The sequence below is a fragment of the Brassica napus genome, chromosome C3 (assembly GCF_020379485.1).
Source record: "Brassica napus cultivar Da-Ae chromosome C3, Da-Ae, whole genome shotgun sequence".
NCBI classification, from domain to species: domain Eukaryota; kingdom Viridiplantae; phylum Streptophyta; class Magnoliopsida; order Brassicales; family Brassicaceae; genus Brassica; species Brassica napus.
In genome coordinates, this window is record NC_063446.1 from 69698219 (window position 1) to 69717647 (window position 19429).

Consider the following 19429-nt stretch of genomic DNA (forward strand, 5'->3'; position numbering starts at 1 on the left):
TTAAGCTAGGGTCTAGGGCTCTCCCACTTCGTCGCTTAACTCTCACCTCCGATGATAAACCATTACACTCTAAACCGCTCTATTCAGCGCGTATAATTGAAACTTTTTAAATTGATAGAATTTTATATTTCTACTGAAAACTTGATTAATATAACTTTTCTTTGTTGTTTTTTCCTACTTTCCGAAGTTGGCCACTAAGACCTGTACGCCACAGAATGATTCACTAATTTCCCAGACTCCAAATCTGAATTAGAACACATTGGTAGTTTCAAGGAAAAAGTGAACAAAATCGTTTACATAGCCGACAACTACAGGAACAACCAAAGAAAAAGAAACACAACTTTTTGGACGGACTAAGAAAGTTTGCATAGACTACACAATGCATCAATAACGTACAAGAGTTGTCACTTTGTAAAAATGAAAACAATATGACGAATAAGAATGTTTCGTTTTTGCTACGTTACCTTCTCCTGCCTGCCTCTACATGGAAACTCGACAAAAATCTTGTCTTAATTAACCAACCCTTGAGCCTATTATTGGGCTGAACTTTCAACATAAAAATGGGCTTATTCTCCTTATTGGGTTGATCGGAATGAGGCCTAATAGAAAAGTGAATCAGTGATGGTGGATTCCGTTCATATCATTATCAACATATAGAGATGCAGATACGTTTTAAAACTAGCGAATCTTTATTTTTTGTTATAAAAGTCAACAGAATCTTTACAGATCCCAAAAACGACACTCGTAGACTTTTCTTATAGGGCTTATCCGAATTCTCAGTGCAAATTAAATCTAATCAACCACATCCTCCCATCTCCAGATTCATCGTCGCGGTGAGTATTTCTCTCATTTGGCGTTCGATTTCCCGGCGGCTGTTCTTAGTTGATTCGGTTTCTATGTTTTAGTGAAACTTTATCTGTTTGGGGGAAATCGAACTTTATATCTCCGTCGTGATACGATGTAGGGTAGACGGAGAAGAAGATATGGCGGTTACTATGAAGCATATGTCGTTGATCGTCTCTTTGTTCGGCGTCTTGTCCTTCCTTCTTGGAGTCATCGCGGAGAACAAGAAGGTGTTTGTTTATTCGTCTTCTCGAGTAAATATTGAATTTCCTTATTGTTTAGGGTGGTCTTGCTTGCGATTTTGTGTTCATGTTACTGAAAAAATTCGGAAATTAGATTTGGTATTATCACAGGAAGCTCACTCTGAAACAATTATGCATCGAACAGTGATCCCCTGCATTATTAGCCTTGTTACAGCTTCATAATTATTATCTAACCACAGAGAAACTTACATGTTTTTGGTTGTTGTTTGTTTTTGCTGTCTTTTGTTCGTGTTGCTGAATGGAAGAGGTTAGATTTGTTTTACTAAATTCTCGGGTCTTTGTCACAGTTCTTGATGGTCTGCTGAAACCATAGCGATATCAGAACCTCTAAACTATGATTGGATTTTGTAATTGTTGTTTGGTTATGATGGTTTTGCTTGTTGTTTGTGCTATCTTTGGTCCATGGAAAATGTTACGTTTGTTTTACTAACATGGCAATCACTCCCAAATTCTTGGAGTGGGCATTATGCAGTCATCTTTGCCACTGCTCAAGAAGCCAATTGTTTCATCGTAGTTCTAATGGTCTAGATATCTCTGTGTGTACACAATTATTTGACCTGTCATTGGTCTTCTCTCTATAGGCTTTCTCTTTTGTCATTTCGGTTTCTTTTTATGGTAGCCTGCGTCTGGGACTCCTATAAACGGGAAGGGAGTAGTTATCTGCAAATATCCATCTGATCCAACTGTCGCCTTGGGTTACCTTTCTGCTGCCTTTCTCCTTGCCTGCACAATAGCTGGATACAAATCCTTGTTCATGTCTTACAAGGGAAGGTCTGTTCCCAACTCTGTCTTGTTCAAAAGCACCAGCTTCTCTGTCTTCTTCAACATTGCCTTGTAAGCAATTATTCCTTTTTTTTTACTTTCTGTCATTGCTTCTGCTGTGCGTTGGTGTGGTGTAGATTTTTGATTATATTAACTGAGTTTATTTGTTGCCTATGATTTTCTTTTCTTGTAGGATCACATCTGGACTGGCACTGTCTCTGTTGCTATGGCCAACCATTACAGAGCAACTTCACTTGACACGTAATGTCCATCGGAACTTAGAGGCCAGTTGCCCCACGGCTAAGACCGGTCTGCTTGGTGGAGGTGCCTTTGTTTCATTAGACTCGTGCCTTTTCTGGTTGGTCGCTCTGATGCTCGCTGATAACGCACGTGAAGACCATTTTGATGAAACTGAGAACAGGAACGTCAATGGGAACTCTTCCTCTAGGGATGTTAATCTCAAGATTGATGCTTGAGAGAATAATCTGCATCCGATTATTAGTATTGGGTATTAATAAATGGTTTTTTACATTATTCTATTGCTTGTTTGATTAGGAAAATAACTATTCGTTTCTTCTGGTTCTTCTATGTTCTTAATAATATTTGATTTTAAATATACTTGAATTGTTACTGAACCTGATGCATTGTCATTTTTAAGCTGTATATATCTACTCACATTCTTGATTAACTAGTCTTTTGATTTCGTTTTATCTTCTTAATTTAAAAACAGTTTTGATATCAATTAATTTCAAACCATCGTCTTTTGGATATAGTTTAGACTATTAGTGATATAAATACTATTAAATTAGAGAGTACAAAAGTATACCCAACTTATTTATAGGTAGAAATTTTTAATATTACTATATATAATATCTTATTATACTTATTATATAAAATTTTGTTCTTCAAAATTGCTAGCTAACATGATTGTGACACATGAAACTAAAAAATTTAAGATTGTGACATGTGTTAAACTATTTTATAATTAAATATATATACTAAGAAAATAACAAAAATGAATTTTATTAAAAAATTAATTATAGATATTATTCAATAGTAAATTTTCCTTTTTAAATTTCTAAACAAAAGATAATTGATTAACATGATTGTGACACATGACAATTATATATTTAAGATTGTGGCATGTGTTAAACTATTTTATAATTAAATATAAATATACTAAGAAAATAACAAAAATATATTTTATTGAAAAAGTAACAATAGATATTATTTAAGAGTAATTTCAATTTTTAAAATTCTAAACAAGAGATAATTGCAAAATATTATTGCAGTAAATTTCTTTTGATATTGTGACATGTGATACTAACATAATAAATATTAATTTTAAAAATTATTTAATAGTATAAAATTATTTAATAGTATTTTTATAAAAAAAAATTATTTTCAAAATCCTAAACAAAAATGAATTGTAAAATATATGATTTAATACTAATTTTCCTTTTCTAAAATCCTAAATAAAAGATAATTGTAATATACTATGTGATTGTAATTTTCCTTTTAAAGTTTTACAAGCTCATGATTAATAAAATATATATAATAAAAATCAGTTTTCTTAAAAAAATATTATAAATAATATTTAATCGTATTTTTTTTAAACTTCTTTTGTTTTTAAATTATAAACAACAGAAAATTGTAAAATAATTTATTTAATACTTAATTTCCTTTTGTAAAATTCTAAAGATTGGTTAAAACTTATTTGATAGTAATTGTCTTTTCTAAAATATTTAACATAAAAAATGGTAAAAGAGTGTTTGATAAATTTTTTAATATTATAAATTTTTTAAAATTATTTAATAGTATTTTAAATAGAAATTCTCCTTTTTAAAAATCCTAAACAAAAAATGATTTATAAAACAATTTATTTAATACTTATTATCCTTTTCTAAAATCCTAAAGAAAAGATAATTGTAACATATTATGTGATTGTAATTTTTCCTTTTAAAATTTTGACATGTGTTAAAATGTTTCATGATTAATAAAAAGTATATAATAAGATAATAAAAATCGATTTGAAAAAAATATTTTAAATGTTATTTAATATTATTTTTTTCTAAGCTTTTTGTTTTTAAAATATAGCTTAAAATATTTGCAGAAGAATTTATTTAATACTAATTTTCTTTTTCTAAAATCCTAAAGATTTAATTATTTGATAGTAATTATCCTTTTCAAAAATCTTAAACATAGGAAAATTGTAAAAGAATGTTTAATAGTAGATTTCTTTTCATCAAATCCTAAACAATAAAGATTTCTAGAATAATCATTTCAAACATTTCTATGAATAATAAACATCTGTAGAAGGTAAATGTTTTAGTTCTTTTTATTTTAGAAAAATCTTATATGTTTTTATAATTAAAATTAATTACTTTTTACATGCGGAAATAAAGCGGAAATATAGTTTAGGGTTATTTATGCATCATAATCTTCTTGAAAAGTATATTTTTATAACTACAAATTCAAAGTAGAAAAAATGAATAATCATATAAGAAAAGCAGAAAACGAAAAATTCAGATGATATATCTGATTTCGACCGTCTTATATTTAAAATGAAATTACAAGAATTATCAATGACCTACAATGGTGTCTTCTTCAGCTTTATTATATCATGTACTAATGTTTAGTTTAAGATTTAGTCAACGCAAAATTTTAATTAAGAAGTTATGCTTTCTTATAAAATATTGTTCACACAATGAAGATTCAGAGACATGTTTTCACCATGCAAATATATTTTTATGGCCACAATAATCAAAACAAAATCCAAAACATAAAATATAGATATTTTTATCACGTATAAATTACATTATGAAAATACCGATCAAGAACATTTTATACTAAATTATTAAGTAAGCAACTAAAGATATATATATAATTAAAACCAAAGTAGATAAATGATAACAAATGCAAACCAATATATATATAAAGTAACAAATGCAAAAAATCATATAATGATTATAGAAGTATCACTAAATGACCATAAAATATTGGCTCTGATTGGTGACACGTAGTATTAGTGTTGAGTTACGATAAAAGTTATAGTTCGATGTAATCTCCGGTAAAAATTATATGGTATAAATATAGATTTATGCTGTGAGTTTGATGTATAATTATGAGTTACTATTTTATTAAAATAATTGATTGATAACACTTTTGATGTATAAGTTGCAGTATGTATAATTTAAATTTTTAATAACATTTATTATCTGTTTAACAAAATAACTTAGAAAATTATAATAACATTTATTATCTGTTTAACAAAATAACTTAAAAAATTATATATATATATATATATATATAAACTTAAAGAAATATATATAAATTTATGTATACATATTTACATAAAATTTATTGTATGTAAAAATTTAGTTACTAAACAGAATTAACAGTTAAATTTTATAGAATTTTTTTGTTTAAATAATTCAAAGAAAAAAAAAGAACGTGTATATAGTTATAAGTAGTTAATAACTATACAGTTTTTTTTAAATGATTTAGCAACTAATGAAAAATATCAGTGACGTGAGAAATCATGTTATAGTGTATTTAAAATAATTAAAGATATTAAAATTCAGAAGTAACCGTAAGATGCTAACAAAATGCAAAAAAAAATTTAAATCAATTTCTAATACATGAGATTTTGTTTGATGTTGAGTTAGCACTTGACTTATCAATTTTATCAAAGAGATAACTCAAACATAACACACTTTAACTCAAACATTAACTCAAAAAATTTAAACCAATTCATGATTGGTAACATTTTTGAGGTATAGTCTTAACTCAAACTTAATCAAGTGTACCACATGTGACCAATCAAAGTCATTACAATATGACAAAAACAAATATAGTAATCAATACAAACATTAAAAGATGAGCATAATAAAGTGTTTGATGTTGTTATTGATTTGATTGGCTTAGTGTAATTTTAATTTATTTTGTATTTTCTTATACTTTTCCTTTTTGGATTAGGTTCAGTTTAAACATTAAAGTATGTATATTTTGTCTAAGCCTAGGTACAAGGTAGTTAATAACTCTCATATACACTTTGGTTATTAAAATATAAAACGAATCAAAAATTACGTAATAAAAAAATTCATATTCATAAAATAAGGGGATGATTGGTTGTGGATGTAGATGCTCTGAACAGCCGAAATTTAGTCTAGAACTATATATGTCAACCAATCGAGCTTTTTTTTTCTTAAAAAACTCTCGGCAAAAAAATCTCTACAAAATCAAAATATGGTTGTACATAGCTTTATTTCCAGAACAAAAAATTAATGTTTTAGAAATCTACAACAAGTCAACAATGAAAGTTACACCAAATAAATATAAAGATACAACATTTACCAATCATCCACTAAGTTTCACACACAATATATCCAAAAAGTCATAAATTTATATTTTAAAATATTATATTTTTAATATTTTCATAAATTGAAATATCAAGCAAAACATGTGTAACGCACATGCCCATATCTAGTACTTGATACAACTACAATGTAAATATTAATAACAACTTATCCTAAAATTTAGCCTATGGTAAGATTTTAACTAAAGGAAAAGATAATCTAACGCTCATCTATATCCGGTACATTACATTGATCTTATCTACAAAATTAAATAGTTAAAAATTATAGTTTAGAACCTCTAAAACTTAACAAAATTAAACATCGTTTTCTTCATTATTTTAAATTTTGGTTTTCTCTAATATCGTTTTCTTCATTATTTTAAATAGTTAAAAATTCATTAAAGTTTAAAAAAACACAAATCAAATAAATTATTTAATTTATGTAATATCTAAAAGAATATAATATTTTTAAGAATATTATCAGATTTTCTGAGTATTTTACTGGGTAAACATGTGTCGAGTTACGAGTTAATGACAATTTTTAAAATTGTATCAGGTTTCATTGGATTTTTAATTAACATGTTTTTCATACTGAATTATATACATATCACTAGATTTACCGGTTCAACCGTAGATCCGGATCGTATATAAAAACACTGAATAAAACTAAGGACACACATATAATTACTTTATAATCTAAATATGTAGATGATAATTCAAAACTAGTAGTTAATATCAACTAGCATTTTTACCAAACAATCAAACCGGCGCTTTAAAAGTGCAGATCAAAATCTAGTTTATCTTATTAAAATTAAGTACATTACAGAAATAACTTTCAATTTATTCTAGTTACTACAACTTTTTCCTAATAACTATTTATTCTAAAAAATAATTTATTATCATCATACAACTTTTAGCATATTAATTATCACCTTTTTCTAAACAAACATAAAAATCTAGTTTATCTTATTAAAATTAAGTACATTACAGAAATAACTTTCAATTTATTCTAGTTACTATAACTTTTGCCTAATAACTATTTATTTATTATCATCATACAAGTTTTAACATATTAATTATCACCTTTTTCTCAACAAACATTAAACCATATTGGACACTTATTTCATCAATTAATAAACCTATAATTTGAGATCAACATCACTACGTCGATACAGATGGTTTAATTGCCTCAATTTAAAGACAGAGTTTCAGATGCCTATGATTAATAGATTTATTGATTATAGCATATTTCTTTTGTTATAATCAAGCAGTTTAGGCATGTTTTGTTAAACCAGATATATAAATTATGCAAACTAAGATGTCGTTTGCTACATAACATGACACGGTTTGAGCTTTCCACAATTATATATTGTGTGATTACAAATAATAAACCGGTTTATTATTGTGTATGACATAGCGTGGTTTGAGACTTTTATGATTATGAATTTAGTGATTAATAATAACAAACTCGGTTTACAAAATATTTTACACTTTTGGTTACTTTTAGTTGGGTCTTTAATTATTTATGATAGGAAGTGAATTTTTGGCTTAGTGTGGTACTTCTATACCTGAAATGCCCCTACAAGTACAGTCCGTTACAACTAGGTTATGTAAACAAATGTCAAATCTTAAACAAAACAAAAATAATATTTCCGCGCAAATACTTATTAGTGCATTCATTCAATACAGCCAACACTGAAAATATTAAAAAATTATTTACTTTTTTTGGTTTTAGTCTTTAAAGAGAAAAACAATTTTTAGAAATCATTTGTGCACAGTTTGGTTCATCTTAATTTTCAGATTATTAATGGTTATGCCACATTTAAATTATTTTGGTCAAATTACGTTTGGTTCACCCTAAATTATTCGAAGTAAATTATTTGGTATGATAGAATATGAAATTCAAATAAATTCTGCTAGAAATGTAATACTTTATTAATTTATAACACTAAATATTTTCAAATAGAATGAGCGAAAGTTCCAACAAATATTTTTTTATAAAAGAATTTCAACATATGCTAAAATAATTTACAAAACATAATTAGTAAAACACTAAAAAATAAAGAAAATATCATTATAAATTGAAAATCTAATATAGACTGAAAAAATACATTATAAAAAATCATTTCGTGTAACATAATATATACTAATTATTATTTATGACATTATTGACACTAATAAATATTACTTTAAATATAAATTTTATGGTTGCCAAAAAAAGATGTTGGAAAAAAAATATAACTTTTATAATTTTAGCACATTACATTTGATTTTCAGTTGATTTTGTTTGGATGTGGGTTTATTAATTTATTATCATGAGAAAATTAGCTAACGTAATAATATTAAAACCTGATGCTCTTAGAAAAAAAATTAGTTATTTATATTTTGAATTTTGTTCAACTATATCTAACTGAAATAGAAATCAAATAGGAAAAATATAAATCATTAACTTTTCCATAATTTTTTTATTTGAAAATTTTGTGTTCTCTAACAAAAACTAATGTTAGTGGGTTTTTTCAACTTAAACAAACAAAAAATAATAAAATTTACAACTTGATCTTAGAATAAAAAAAAATTATATTTATTATTTTGAATATTATGTAAATTTTCAAATGTTTTATAAAATTTAAATATATTTTAATATAAAATAGTTTTAATGTAAACTCGTACGTCCGTAGGGCGGCTAACCCCTAATTATATTATATATTGTTCTTTTATATTTATATGGGATACAAGTCGATTCAACAAATGAACGATGGATTATTAATAGGTCTTTTTTTAAATATGATATAAAACAAAAAGTCAAACATAAAACTAACCCATAATTTTTTTTGAAATTTTCATTTGCCTTATTCACCCCAGAAGTTCAGATTATTCACGAAAATGTCATAACTTTTTTTTTTCTTTTTTTTTTCAAAAATTAGTGTTTTACTTTGTCATCATCATCTTCATTAAGTATTTACAATATTGTCATTGCAATCAATACACCAACCCACCATGAACAACCAATTTGAAGCTCTTAATGCAACAATGTTTCGATTTTTACTCTTGAGATCTCCTTTTTTTTTTTTGAATTCAATGTTAAATTTAATTCAAAAGAAAAAAAATCTTTTTACAACAAAGCATCCTTATGTAAATCTTTAAAAAAGAAACTTCTCCTAATTATTCAATCTTGACTCAAACCAAGTAATCATTCCTCCTTCCATATCTTTATCTCCCCTTCCTCTTCTGATAACAGTAAATTTATTTCTCATAGTTTTATCGAGCCTTTTTATTAGCACCTCACTTGGTGATGACATTTCTCCATGTCTTTATTGGTTTCTTTCTCTCCACACCGAGTAAACTGTGGCCTGCATAATATATCTCAGAGTGAAGATTTTGATTCTGCTCAAACTCAGACCATTTGAGGCAAACAAAAAAATTTGCTCTAGATCGACCGAAAACTGGTCATTCATCACACCCTTAGCTAGACTCTCCCATATTCGAGTAGAGTAAGCACACTCAAAAAACAAATGCTTCACTGGGGAGCTCTGGCACAAGACACAAGTTTCATCTATGTTCTGGTTCCAACTTCTCATTCGATCACAAGTAGATAATCTCCCATTCATAACAAGCCAGAATATAAAGGCAAACTTCGGTGTAGCATGTTTAAACCAAGTGGTTTTATGCCAATAGCATTCATGGTGGCTTTCTCGAATTGCCAACCAAGTACTTCTCGTGGAAAACTTGCTTTTATAACATCCCTTCTCATTTTTCCACATAGATACATCCTCCTCTTGCACCCAATTGTTCTTGAACCTCTCTATTTCATTTTCCACTCTGTTAAGAATGGGAATACGATGATACCTTCTTCGGTGACTTCTACAAGCCTCCACATTTACATCAAGCATAATACCCATATCTCATTACCTATGCACACAAACTACATCTCTTTCACTTTCTCTCTCTATATTCATCAAAATATGCCAAAATTTTGATTCTAAACTTTGTAAGGTTCAAACTCATGATTCTTAGTCATTAACAAGTGGGTTTGTTTCGTGGTGAAGTTATCTGTGATAGGAGAGGCTTATCAAGTTATCTCACTTGTTGAAAGTATGAAATTGATTATTTTTTTTTTTTGCAGATATGTTCGTCCGAAGAATTCCGTGTAAGTCTTTTGGTCGTTGAAAACTTATACGAAAGTCTTCTAGTCAATACATAGGTTATTTTTGCATTGACTTTGTGTGTGTGTTTTAGGGACGACTTCTCTGGAAGTCTTCCAACTTTTCATAGTTAACAAAAAAAAACTCGAAAATACCAGTGAAGACTTCCTGGTAAGTCGTCTAGGATACACAAGTTAGTTTTGAAATTGACTGGATTGTGTCATAATTTTGACTTTATCTAGATGACTTACACGGAATTCTTCTCACTATCGGTGAAAGTCATCTCGGGTTACTTTTGCAATTGAAAAATAAACTTAAATATTAAATCTTAATTAGACGACTTCCATGTAAGTCTTCCGAAAGACGACTTACACGAAAGTCTTCCAGAATTTTATTCTGAGATTCTGGTTAAACCATCGTTATCACATAAGACTTTCGTGTAAGTGTTCTGCCGGAAGACTTACATGGAAGTCGTCTAATTAAAATTAAATATTTAATTTTTATTTTTCAATTGCAAAAGTAACCTGAGACGACCTACATGTAAGTCGTCTAGTTAAATGTAATTTTTGAGTTTTATTTTTCCGGTGGAAAACTTTCATGGAATTCTTCTAGAAAAAGTCAAATTTCTGACACAGTTCAGTCAATTTAAAAACTAACCTGTTTATCCTAGAAGACTTTCTCTGGTATTTTCGAGATTTTTTCAAAAACAAAAGTAAGCCGATATTTACAAAGGAAGACTTCAAAAAAAAAATCTGTTGTAGAGTACATTTCTATGGAAGTCTTCCTTTGTAAATTTTCAAATGCAAAAATGACCTAAATGGAAGTCTTCTGGCGGACGACTTCTGTGGAAGTCTTCTACGTCAATGTTTAATAAACTTTCATTTTCTCTAAAACTATAAAGGTTTTTTAACATTTTCTTGTTAATTCGTGTATATTAATCGATATTGGGGCTCCTGGGTGAAATTTATAACTTAATTAATTTTAATTATGAGGTTAACAACATTCACGTTTATTAATGTTTCTAGCTAACTCAAGAAGTCTTCCCCTATAATTTTTGCAAACTTGTTAAGTAACTTTAAGATATTTATTTTAACTTTCAAAAGTGTTAAGTAACTTCAAGATTATCAAGTTATATGGTTTAATATGTCTTCTTAGATCATAAGATACATTTTTAAAAAAAAATTCATGAGATTTCAAATTTAAATTTTCACTTAAAATTTAAGTTTTCCGCCTAAATTTTAATTTTCCGCTTAAATTTCCCGCTTATATTTTATTTTCCCGCTTAAAATTTAAGTCTTCTGAGAAGACTTCCCAAAAGACCTCCCAAAAAACTTCTAGTGAAAGTGTTATATGTTTCAACATATGTAATGTTTGATATTTTGTTAATTTGACTAAGTTTTCTTAGAACTCTTCTCCATTAGTTTTAGTAAATTTGATTAATTTGTTGTATTTTTTTGTTTTGCTATTGAAGTTGTAGCAATAACTTCAATAAACTCAAGTTATTTTGGCAAAATAATATTGTAAAAATGAATATATTTACTAAAACTTTCATTAATATCTCTTCAAATTTACAATAGAATTCACAAATTCCGAGAAGACTTCCAAAATCTGACTCAGTTCTGAAAACATGCATATCCAAAAACGTTCAAATGGCTTCAGAACAGAGAAAATAAGTGGAAAATTAGATAGATCTATCTTTATAGAACACACAAAATAGATATCCAACATTTATAGATCTACTTTTAACGGAGTGGAATATGAGAACTGTGTAATAAAAAACCTGCAAGAGCAAGATAAATTAGTGAGAAAGACATGAAGAAAATCAGATATGAAGACTTACCAAAACGTTTAAATATGTTATGAAAGGGGATACATGAGGGAAGACTACGTCAGAAAACTTCCAGGAAGTCTTCAATGAAGTCAGAAGACTTCCAGAAACTCTTCTGGTGCATTATAAGATAAATTTTTGTCAGATCTAGATCTGAAAAACCTGCATATCCAAAACCAAATCAGAAAAACTTGCATACTCAAAAACGTTCTAATGGCTTCAAAAAGAGAAAATGAGTGGAAGATTAGATATATCTACCTTTATATAACACAAAAAATAGATATTCAAAATTTATAGATTTACCTTTAAAAGAGTGGAAGATGAGAACCATGTGATAAAAAACTGCAAAAATAAGATTAAATTAGTAAGATGAGACAAAAAAAATAAAACATTCATATGAAGTTTGATGTTTTCAAGTTAAAAGAGATTAGAAAAAGGTTTGAGAGTATTAGTGAGAATCATTACATTTTTGTTGCAGCCGTTTGAGAGTAAGAGAGATAATGTATACATTTTCTTTATATATGGAGACAAAAAGTTTCATTTAGGTTAAATATTTTTTATTCGGAAGATTTTCACGAAAGTCTTATATTAGACGACTTCCTGGAAGTGTTCTACCTCTAAATATACTACTCGCCCAGAAGTCTTCTGGAAGTCTTCCACTTCTAGACCTTAAATTTATACTCTAAACTTAAATAACTAACTAAATAGAAAAAAAACACTTCACTAAACTTAAAATAAACTTTGAAAGTGTTTAATATATACGAAAAACACATATAACTTAAATTTTAATTTTCCAAAAATATGTTAAGCTTCCAAAATCTAATCCTAAAAATACAAACAATACTACAACATATATTATCAAACGCTAGACCAAAGAATACTATGACTCACTACATTCACTCATCTGTGTTGAAAACTTTTCAATTTTACTATATCTTAATTTATATCATTTATAAATGTTTATAATTACATGATTTCAATTTTTCCTCTTTCAAAATATTTTGAATAAAATTTATAAATTATTTTTAAGATCTACAATATCATGAAGTCTTCTCTCAGAAGACTTACAAAGCCCCTAGAAGACTTCCAAAGGTTATATTCGTAAAAGTACATTCTATTTTTTGTTTAGTCATAAGGGACTACTTGTAATTTCACTAGTCTTTTGGATTAGTTTTGCATTTGATTCAAGTTGGAGTATACTTTTGTGTTTGAAATTATGGATTATATTTGGCAATTTCCCTTTTTAATATTAACAATCATTAATTTAATTTGGTTTATTCAGTGGAAACAAAACCAGAATTTATCATGCATAAGATGTATATATCGAAATAAAAATCTATTAATACAAATATAAAATTTGAGCCTAGATGAATGAGATTTTATTCAATGGACTTTCTATACTTAATTTTGAACTATATTATTAAATAATATTATTAAAATAACGGTATTCTAACAAGAATGGTAATGTTTTAATCTCAGTCCTCTCCATTTAGGCTATGAATGTTACTATTTGCACCGCACCGCAGTTAACAATAACAAAAAATCTCTACATATACCATATATCTATATATTTTTATTACTGTTTTAATCGCACCGCAATTGTACCGCTTGTCTCGCATCGCTTAATACGTTGTTACCATTCGGAGCTTTAGATAAACCTGTTAATCAAAGATACATTTGATTTTTTCCTGCAATTAGCTAATGGTTGTTTCAATAGTCAAAAGCCTATTTTCGACCAATAAAGGATAACATTTGACAAAATCAAGAATGCATTAATTACATTTGACTAATTGGCTATACTGTATTTTTTAAATTATTATTTCCATAATAGATGTCTAGTTTCTTTTTATAACACCTACAAAATTTTGACCTCATATCTATATTTAAATGAATTTGCTAATTAAACTGACTGATTATTTTATCTTTATTTCGCTAATGAATTCTTCAATAGTCAAAAGTCTATTTAAAATAAAATGTGATATATTTTATTTTATTATATTCTATTTATTGTTTTCTCATTTAAGCAAACAATTTTATTTTATGTGCTAAAAAGTAAACAAAGAAAAAAAGAACACCCCTTACCTTACGACCAGTATATATAGACATATAAGTATGACATCATTACTAAACCAAAGTCGCCGAAAAGAAAAATATCAAACAAAGAATATTGATCATGGCAAAGTTATCTTGTTCTTATTTTCTTGTACTCATGATTGTATTCTCAGGTAATTTCAATTTCTCATTTCCAATTAAACAAAAATATTACGATCTCTAAGTAAATGATTATATTTTTATATATATTTTTCGTCAATGCCATGCTTTTGTAGTATGTTTAATGGTTGAAAAAACTGAGGGAAAGGTATGTGAAATAACGCTTAAAGTAGGAACAGACTGTATAAGGTTCTTTTGCGCTCAAGACTGCGCCGGGCAATACTATGGCGGGCTTGGATATTGTTTTGACGATCCTAACGTTCCTGGACCTCTTAACTGTCGTTGTAGATATGATTGTTAAAGAGATAACTTTATGAAAAGATGTGATAAATATATTAAATAAATGTAAGGTCTTTGATCAAAATAAAACCTATGAAATTCTATATTCTATAAAAGATATCGATTTATAATTAATTTAGGCCATCCAAGTCAAATTTTTCTTCAGACCAATCAAATCATCTAATATATTCACGTTAACTATGCCAAGGCACTCACGAGTGACGACCAATAATTCATGACAAATTGCTTTCTTTCTTTCCCCCTCTTTCAGTTTTATTGTCGTCTCAAAGTAACCTTAAATCCCCAAAACATACGTACGATGTTACATCTTATTGTTTAATCCATGAATTTAATTTCAACTCTAATTATTATTATTCTTCTTTTACTCCAGCCGTTACATAAATTTTTTTTTAGTCGTTACATAAAATTTGCCATTTGAATGTTTTTATCCTTTTTATATAAACCGCAAACATCCTCTTTCCCTCTCTTTCTACGTCGCATCTGCCGTCGTACTCAACAGCGGAACATCAGTTCATCGTATTACTCCAAAAGAATAAAAGATCTCGAGCTGGTCGTAAAAGCGAATGTGTGTGCCCTGTAGATGAGGTGTCTCTCTAGTATCTGATATCACATGATCCATGAAAGAATCGTTCATAACTTCCCCTTTGATCTCTCCTAAAACTGCCTCTTTATAGCCTTCAAATCACTCTTGGTCTTGGATGTTGAATCCGACCAACTCTATGTCTTTTCTCTGTATTTTTTTGTGTTTCATGGTGTAGGAGGAAACTCTGTCGTGCCTGAAAACCCACGGACTTGCCCTCCTTATATAGAAGAAGGGGTAGTTACTTCTTAACCATTGCATCCCTTCGGTATCAATTATGGCCATGGATTAATCAATGGTCCAAATCACACCCTTTCGCCTATGGCAGTTACCAGATATTTTGGGCCTGCTTATCCACTCCTAGACAAGTCACACTGAAGCCCTCACGGATTACCCAAGCCCCTGGCCCGATCCCAAGAGTCCATCAGCCCATCGTCGCACATGGGTCGTCCACATGGCCCGACCACTGTCCGGACCCGGCCCAACTGCCCGAGACCTGAACACTCAGTCCAGCTGAGTTGAGCTGATCCCCAGCTGACCCAGCTGAGTGAGATAGTCCATCCAGCTCAGGGAGCTGACACACTCTACTTGAGCTCCAACCGAGCTTCGTCCAGCTGGTTGAGCTTCTTGGTTGCATCGCCTAGCTGCTAGACACTTCGTCCAGCTTGCTCTCTTCATCTTATTCAATCCTTCTAAGTCTCTTGCCCTATTTCCAGACCTAGACTAAGTTTTTCCATGATCCATGCTGACTTACACTTGGTGAGCTACCTCCGAGCTTCCATGAGCTGACTGAGCTTCACCATTGCATCGTCCAGCTACCGTAACACTCGCCCAACTCCTTTGAGCTTTTCTCCGCCTTGTCTTGGTTAGGTCTCAGCTATCTGATGTCCTTAACCATGCCAATGGACCATGATACGCTTATCTTTAGGTCATGTGACCTTACTGGTGTGTCTCCTCGCACCAAGGTCTGTCCGGGCGATCCTACCCAGGATCGGGGACATGACAATTGATATTGTTCTTGAAACCAACTCCAAATGAACTAAATCTTAATGAACTTAATCTCTCTTGCATATGGGCATTTGCATACTTGATCATGGATATTATACACATTTGGATTATCTTTCTCTCTTTGTACCAATCTTTGTTAACCCAAATGGTACCCCATACCCATTAACCTCATCATTCTTTGAAGCCAACATTACTTTGCTTGAGTGAGGCCTTTTATTGATAGCATGTCATGTGCAAAATCTTGAGAGTATTATGAGCGACAATGGGTTGTTCTCATCTTTGGCTAACATTAGGACCTCATTTGAGCTAGCCTCTATGATGGTTGTTGGGATTGTGAGTTTAAATTCTTCTGATCTTGGGAATGAGAAAGATTGAGTGAGAAAAAATGAACGAAAAGAGTGCTTAAAGTAAGAAACCCCTAGGGACAAAAGAAAATTTGAAAACAGAAGCTCTAGAGTATGAATAGATCCCACTCCCAAATAAAAAAAGAAAAGGAAAAAAGAATCAAGCAAACAATAAGTGAGTGGGGAAAAGAAAAGAAAAGAGCTGAGCCAAAAAGATCTAAGTCTAAATAAATAAATAAAGCCCCCTATTTGGTTTGAATCAAAAGATAGAAAAGAATGTTCATTTGGTGAGAAATGAAATTAGTGTATTTAGGGTTTGAGAATGATGAAAAAAAGAAGGGGTAGAACTTGAAATCTTCTAGGAAAAGGATAGAATGATGAGAACAAGACATTGTATGCATGAATTGCTCATTTTCTTATATAAATTTTGCATAATGATCTTGCTCTTATTCTTGAGTGTGAGTCACTATAAATAAGCATTTGAAACTCATCTTTCTTCACATTAGACCATTTGAAACTCATCTTTCTCACCAAAGCAAATGATTGAGATCAAATATTCATTTGCAAGAATTCACCTTGTGTGTGTATGAATAAATGTGAGGGTTTGCTAAAGAACTTGTTGGTTGAATGGAAATGCAACTTGTGTAGAGATAAAAGCGTCTTGATAGGCCTTGAGAAGCTAGAGTGCACTAAGAGAGTTGCTCATGCTATTTGCTATGTTTTCCTTGGGATGTTAGGTTGAAGGCTAGAAAATGTTCTTTTGGTTATGAGTTCCCATTTTCAAACCTCTCTTCCTTTAATTCTTGAAATTTTATTTGTGGACAAGTAAATGATTAGTGTGGGGGAGTTGATATCTCATGATTTTAATAGTTTTTAACATATATTTATTATTCATATTAGTGTTTTGAGTTGCATTTAGGTGTCTACATTGCATATATTTGTCCATTTATGTGCATTAGGGCCCAAAGTGCACACTTGAGAAGTTTGAGGTCAAATCGCAAGGTTATTTTTGCAAGTTTGTAGCTGATTTGAAGACCATCAAAAGACGAGGCACCAAGGTTGCAAATTCGGAATATTCGCTGGGCTAAATTGTACAATTGGAAAACTTTGGGTTTGATTCGCGAGGCATTTCTGTATATTCCAAAGTCTGGGTCCGAATTGAAAGTATTTAAAAGGTCAGGGACTGGTTTTGCAATATTGAAGAAACCACCATTGAAACTCACGAGCTTCTCCTCGCCGGATCTGAATCCCGACGGCGAGACTTGATTATGACGGTTCCGGCAGCCACCACGACGGGAGAGATGGTAACGGTGACGACGGAGCACGGCAATGGAGGATTTGTGGTTCAACGGAGGCGCTTTGATTTCACAGTGGTGATGGAGAACTCGCGGCTGATCACGGCGGAGGAGCATGAGCTCGACCCAGAACACCGCGGCTTGAATCTGAGATCACGGTGCGGAGATAGAGAGGTCGTGAGCCAGTGACGACGAAACTTGAAGCGAAAACCTCCGCGAGCTCAGCAGGTCGCGTTTCACGGCCAGGAGAGTCAGAAGTTGCGATGGTGCTGGCTTGTCGAGGTGTCCTTATCGCCGGCGAGAGCTGAGAGTGACGGAATAGGAGCTCGCCATGAGTTGCAGAGCACAAGCTCGAGCCAGAACACAACGGAGACGACCCGAAGTAGATGAACACGGAGCTCGAGATAGCGAACTGATGCAGCAACAGGTTCACACCGCTGGGAGTTGAGCGTAGCCTAAAGCGGGTGCTGCAGCGACTTGGTGACATCGCTCGGAGCGTAGCGAGCTCGGGAGCGGCCACACCGAGCGGGAAGGCCGAGTCGTTGCACTTCACGCGACCCATGGAGCGGCTTGGTGAAGCGGGAACACGAGACGGCTCGCTTTGGTGATCTGATGCGAAACCAATTTGTTGACTGGTTTAATCCGGTTTGACCCGGTTTAATTCAACTAAACCGACACGAGTTTTAGGCCCCTATAGATAGATTTAGATCTAAAAACGTTAGTTTTTATCTCATTTTCTCTCGAGACTTTGTCTAAACTTGTAAAAACTTGAATCTTTTTAATCTAATGAAGTACTTCATCTTATATTTGTGTTCTCTTGCTCATTAACATGATTAACCTCGAATCTCATATGGATTTAAGGTTTTTCATGGAGATTATTGAGTATACACTTTGTGATTCTTGGGCTAGATAGATTAGGGTGATTAGGTGGATATTTATGTTGTTTTCTGCTTGATTAACATTGTTTTATGCTTGCTAAGTGTTCTTAATGCTAGATTAGACTTGATCATTCTCATCTAGACCTTAAACTATTTTACGCCCGGAAGGTGTTTGTTAAAATGCTTGAATGAACTTAGTATTGTCCTTTACATATTTGGCCAACGACAGTTGATGCCCGAGATGTTTAGTGGTTAGTAGACTTGTGATTCATGCATGCTTGACTGTGTTAGGCCAACGACAATTGAAGTTTAATTCATGATTAGCATAGAGGTTTTTACCACGAGATTAATCTATATTGAATGAGATCTAGACCTATAGACTTGTTGATTGTTTTGTTTGAACATCCTAGATTGAACCTTGATCACTTTATATCAATTATCATTGCCCATAGATCCATCCTTAGTTGATTGAATTCTTGCACTATTTTCTTGATTGGATTTGAGATCACCTTGTTTATATTTCTAGTATATTAACTTGTTACCAATCATCCATCTTCTTATTTGCTTAGATTAGAAAAATTTGTGTATTCTTAGTGTTATAGATCTTTAGTTCCTTGT

General features: G+C 30.6%; 2 protein-coding genes across 6 annotated transcripts; both read left to right on the forward strand.

Annotated features, from left to right (window-relative positions):
• The first annotated feature begins 654 nt into the window (after positions 1-654).
• LOC106390037 lies at positions 655-2556 on the forward strand. 5 transcript variants are annotated; one of them, XM_013830410.3, is made up of 4 exons: positions 655-833; positions 970-1097; positions 1726-1940; positions 2062-2556. In XM_013830410.3, the coding sequence occupies exons 2-4, from the start codon at positions 984-986 to the stop codon at positions 2342-2344; spliced, it is 612 nt and encodes a 203-aa protein (XP_013685864.2). In that variant the 5' UTR covers positions 655-833; positions 970-983; the 3' UTR covers positions 2345-2556. The 5 variants fall into 5 exon arrangements, with proteins under 5 accessions (XP_013685864.2, XP_022555896.2, XP_022555895.2 ...); XM_022700175.2 differs by having other exon boundaries at positions 660-833; positions 970-1073; XM_022700174.2 differs by having other exon boundaries at positions 671-833; positions 965-1097.
• An 11743-nt stretch (positions 2557-14299) lies between these two features.
• Positions 14300-14820, forward strand: LOC106386939 (defensin-like protein 161). Its single transcript, XM_022698339.2, has 2 exons — positions 14300-14420; positions 14523-14820. Exons 1-2 carry the CDS (start codon positions 14369-14371, stop codon positions 14705-14707), a joined length of 237 nt encoding a protein of 78 aa, XP_022554060.1. The 5' UTR covers positions 14300-14368; the 3' UTR covers positions 14708-14820.
• Positions 14821-19429: the final 4609 nt, after the last annotated feature.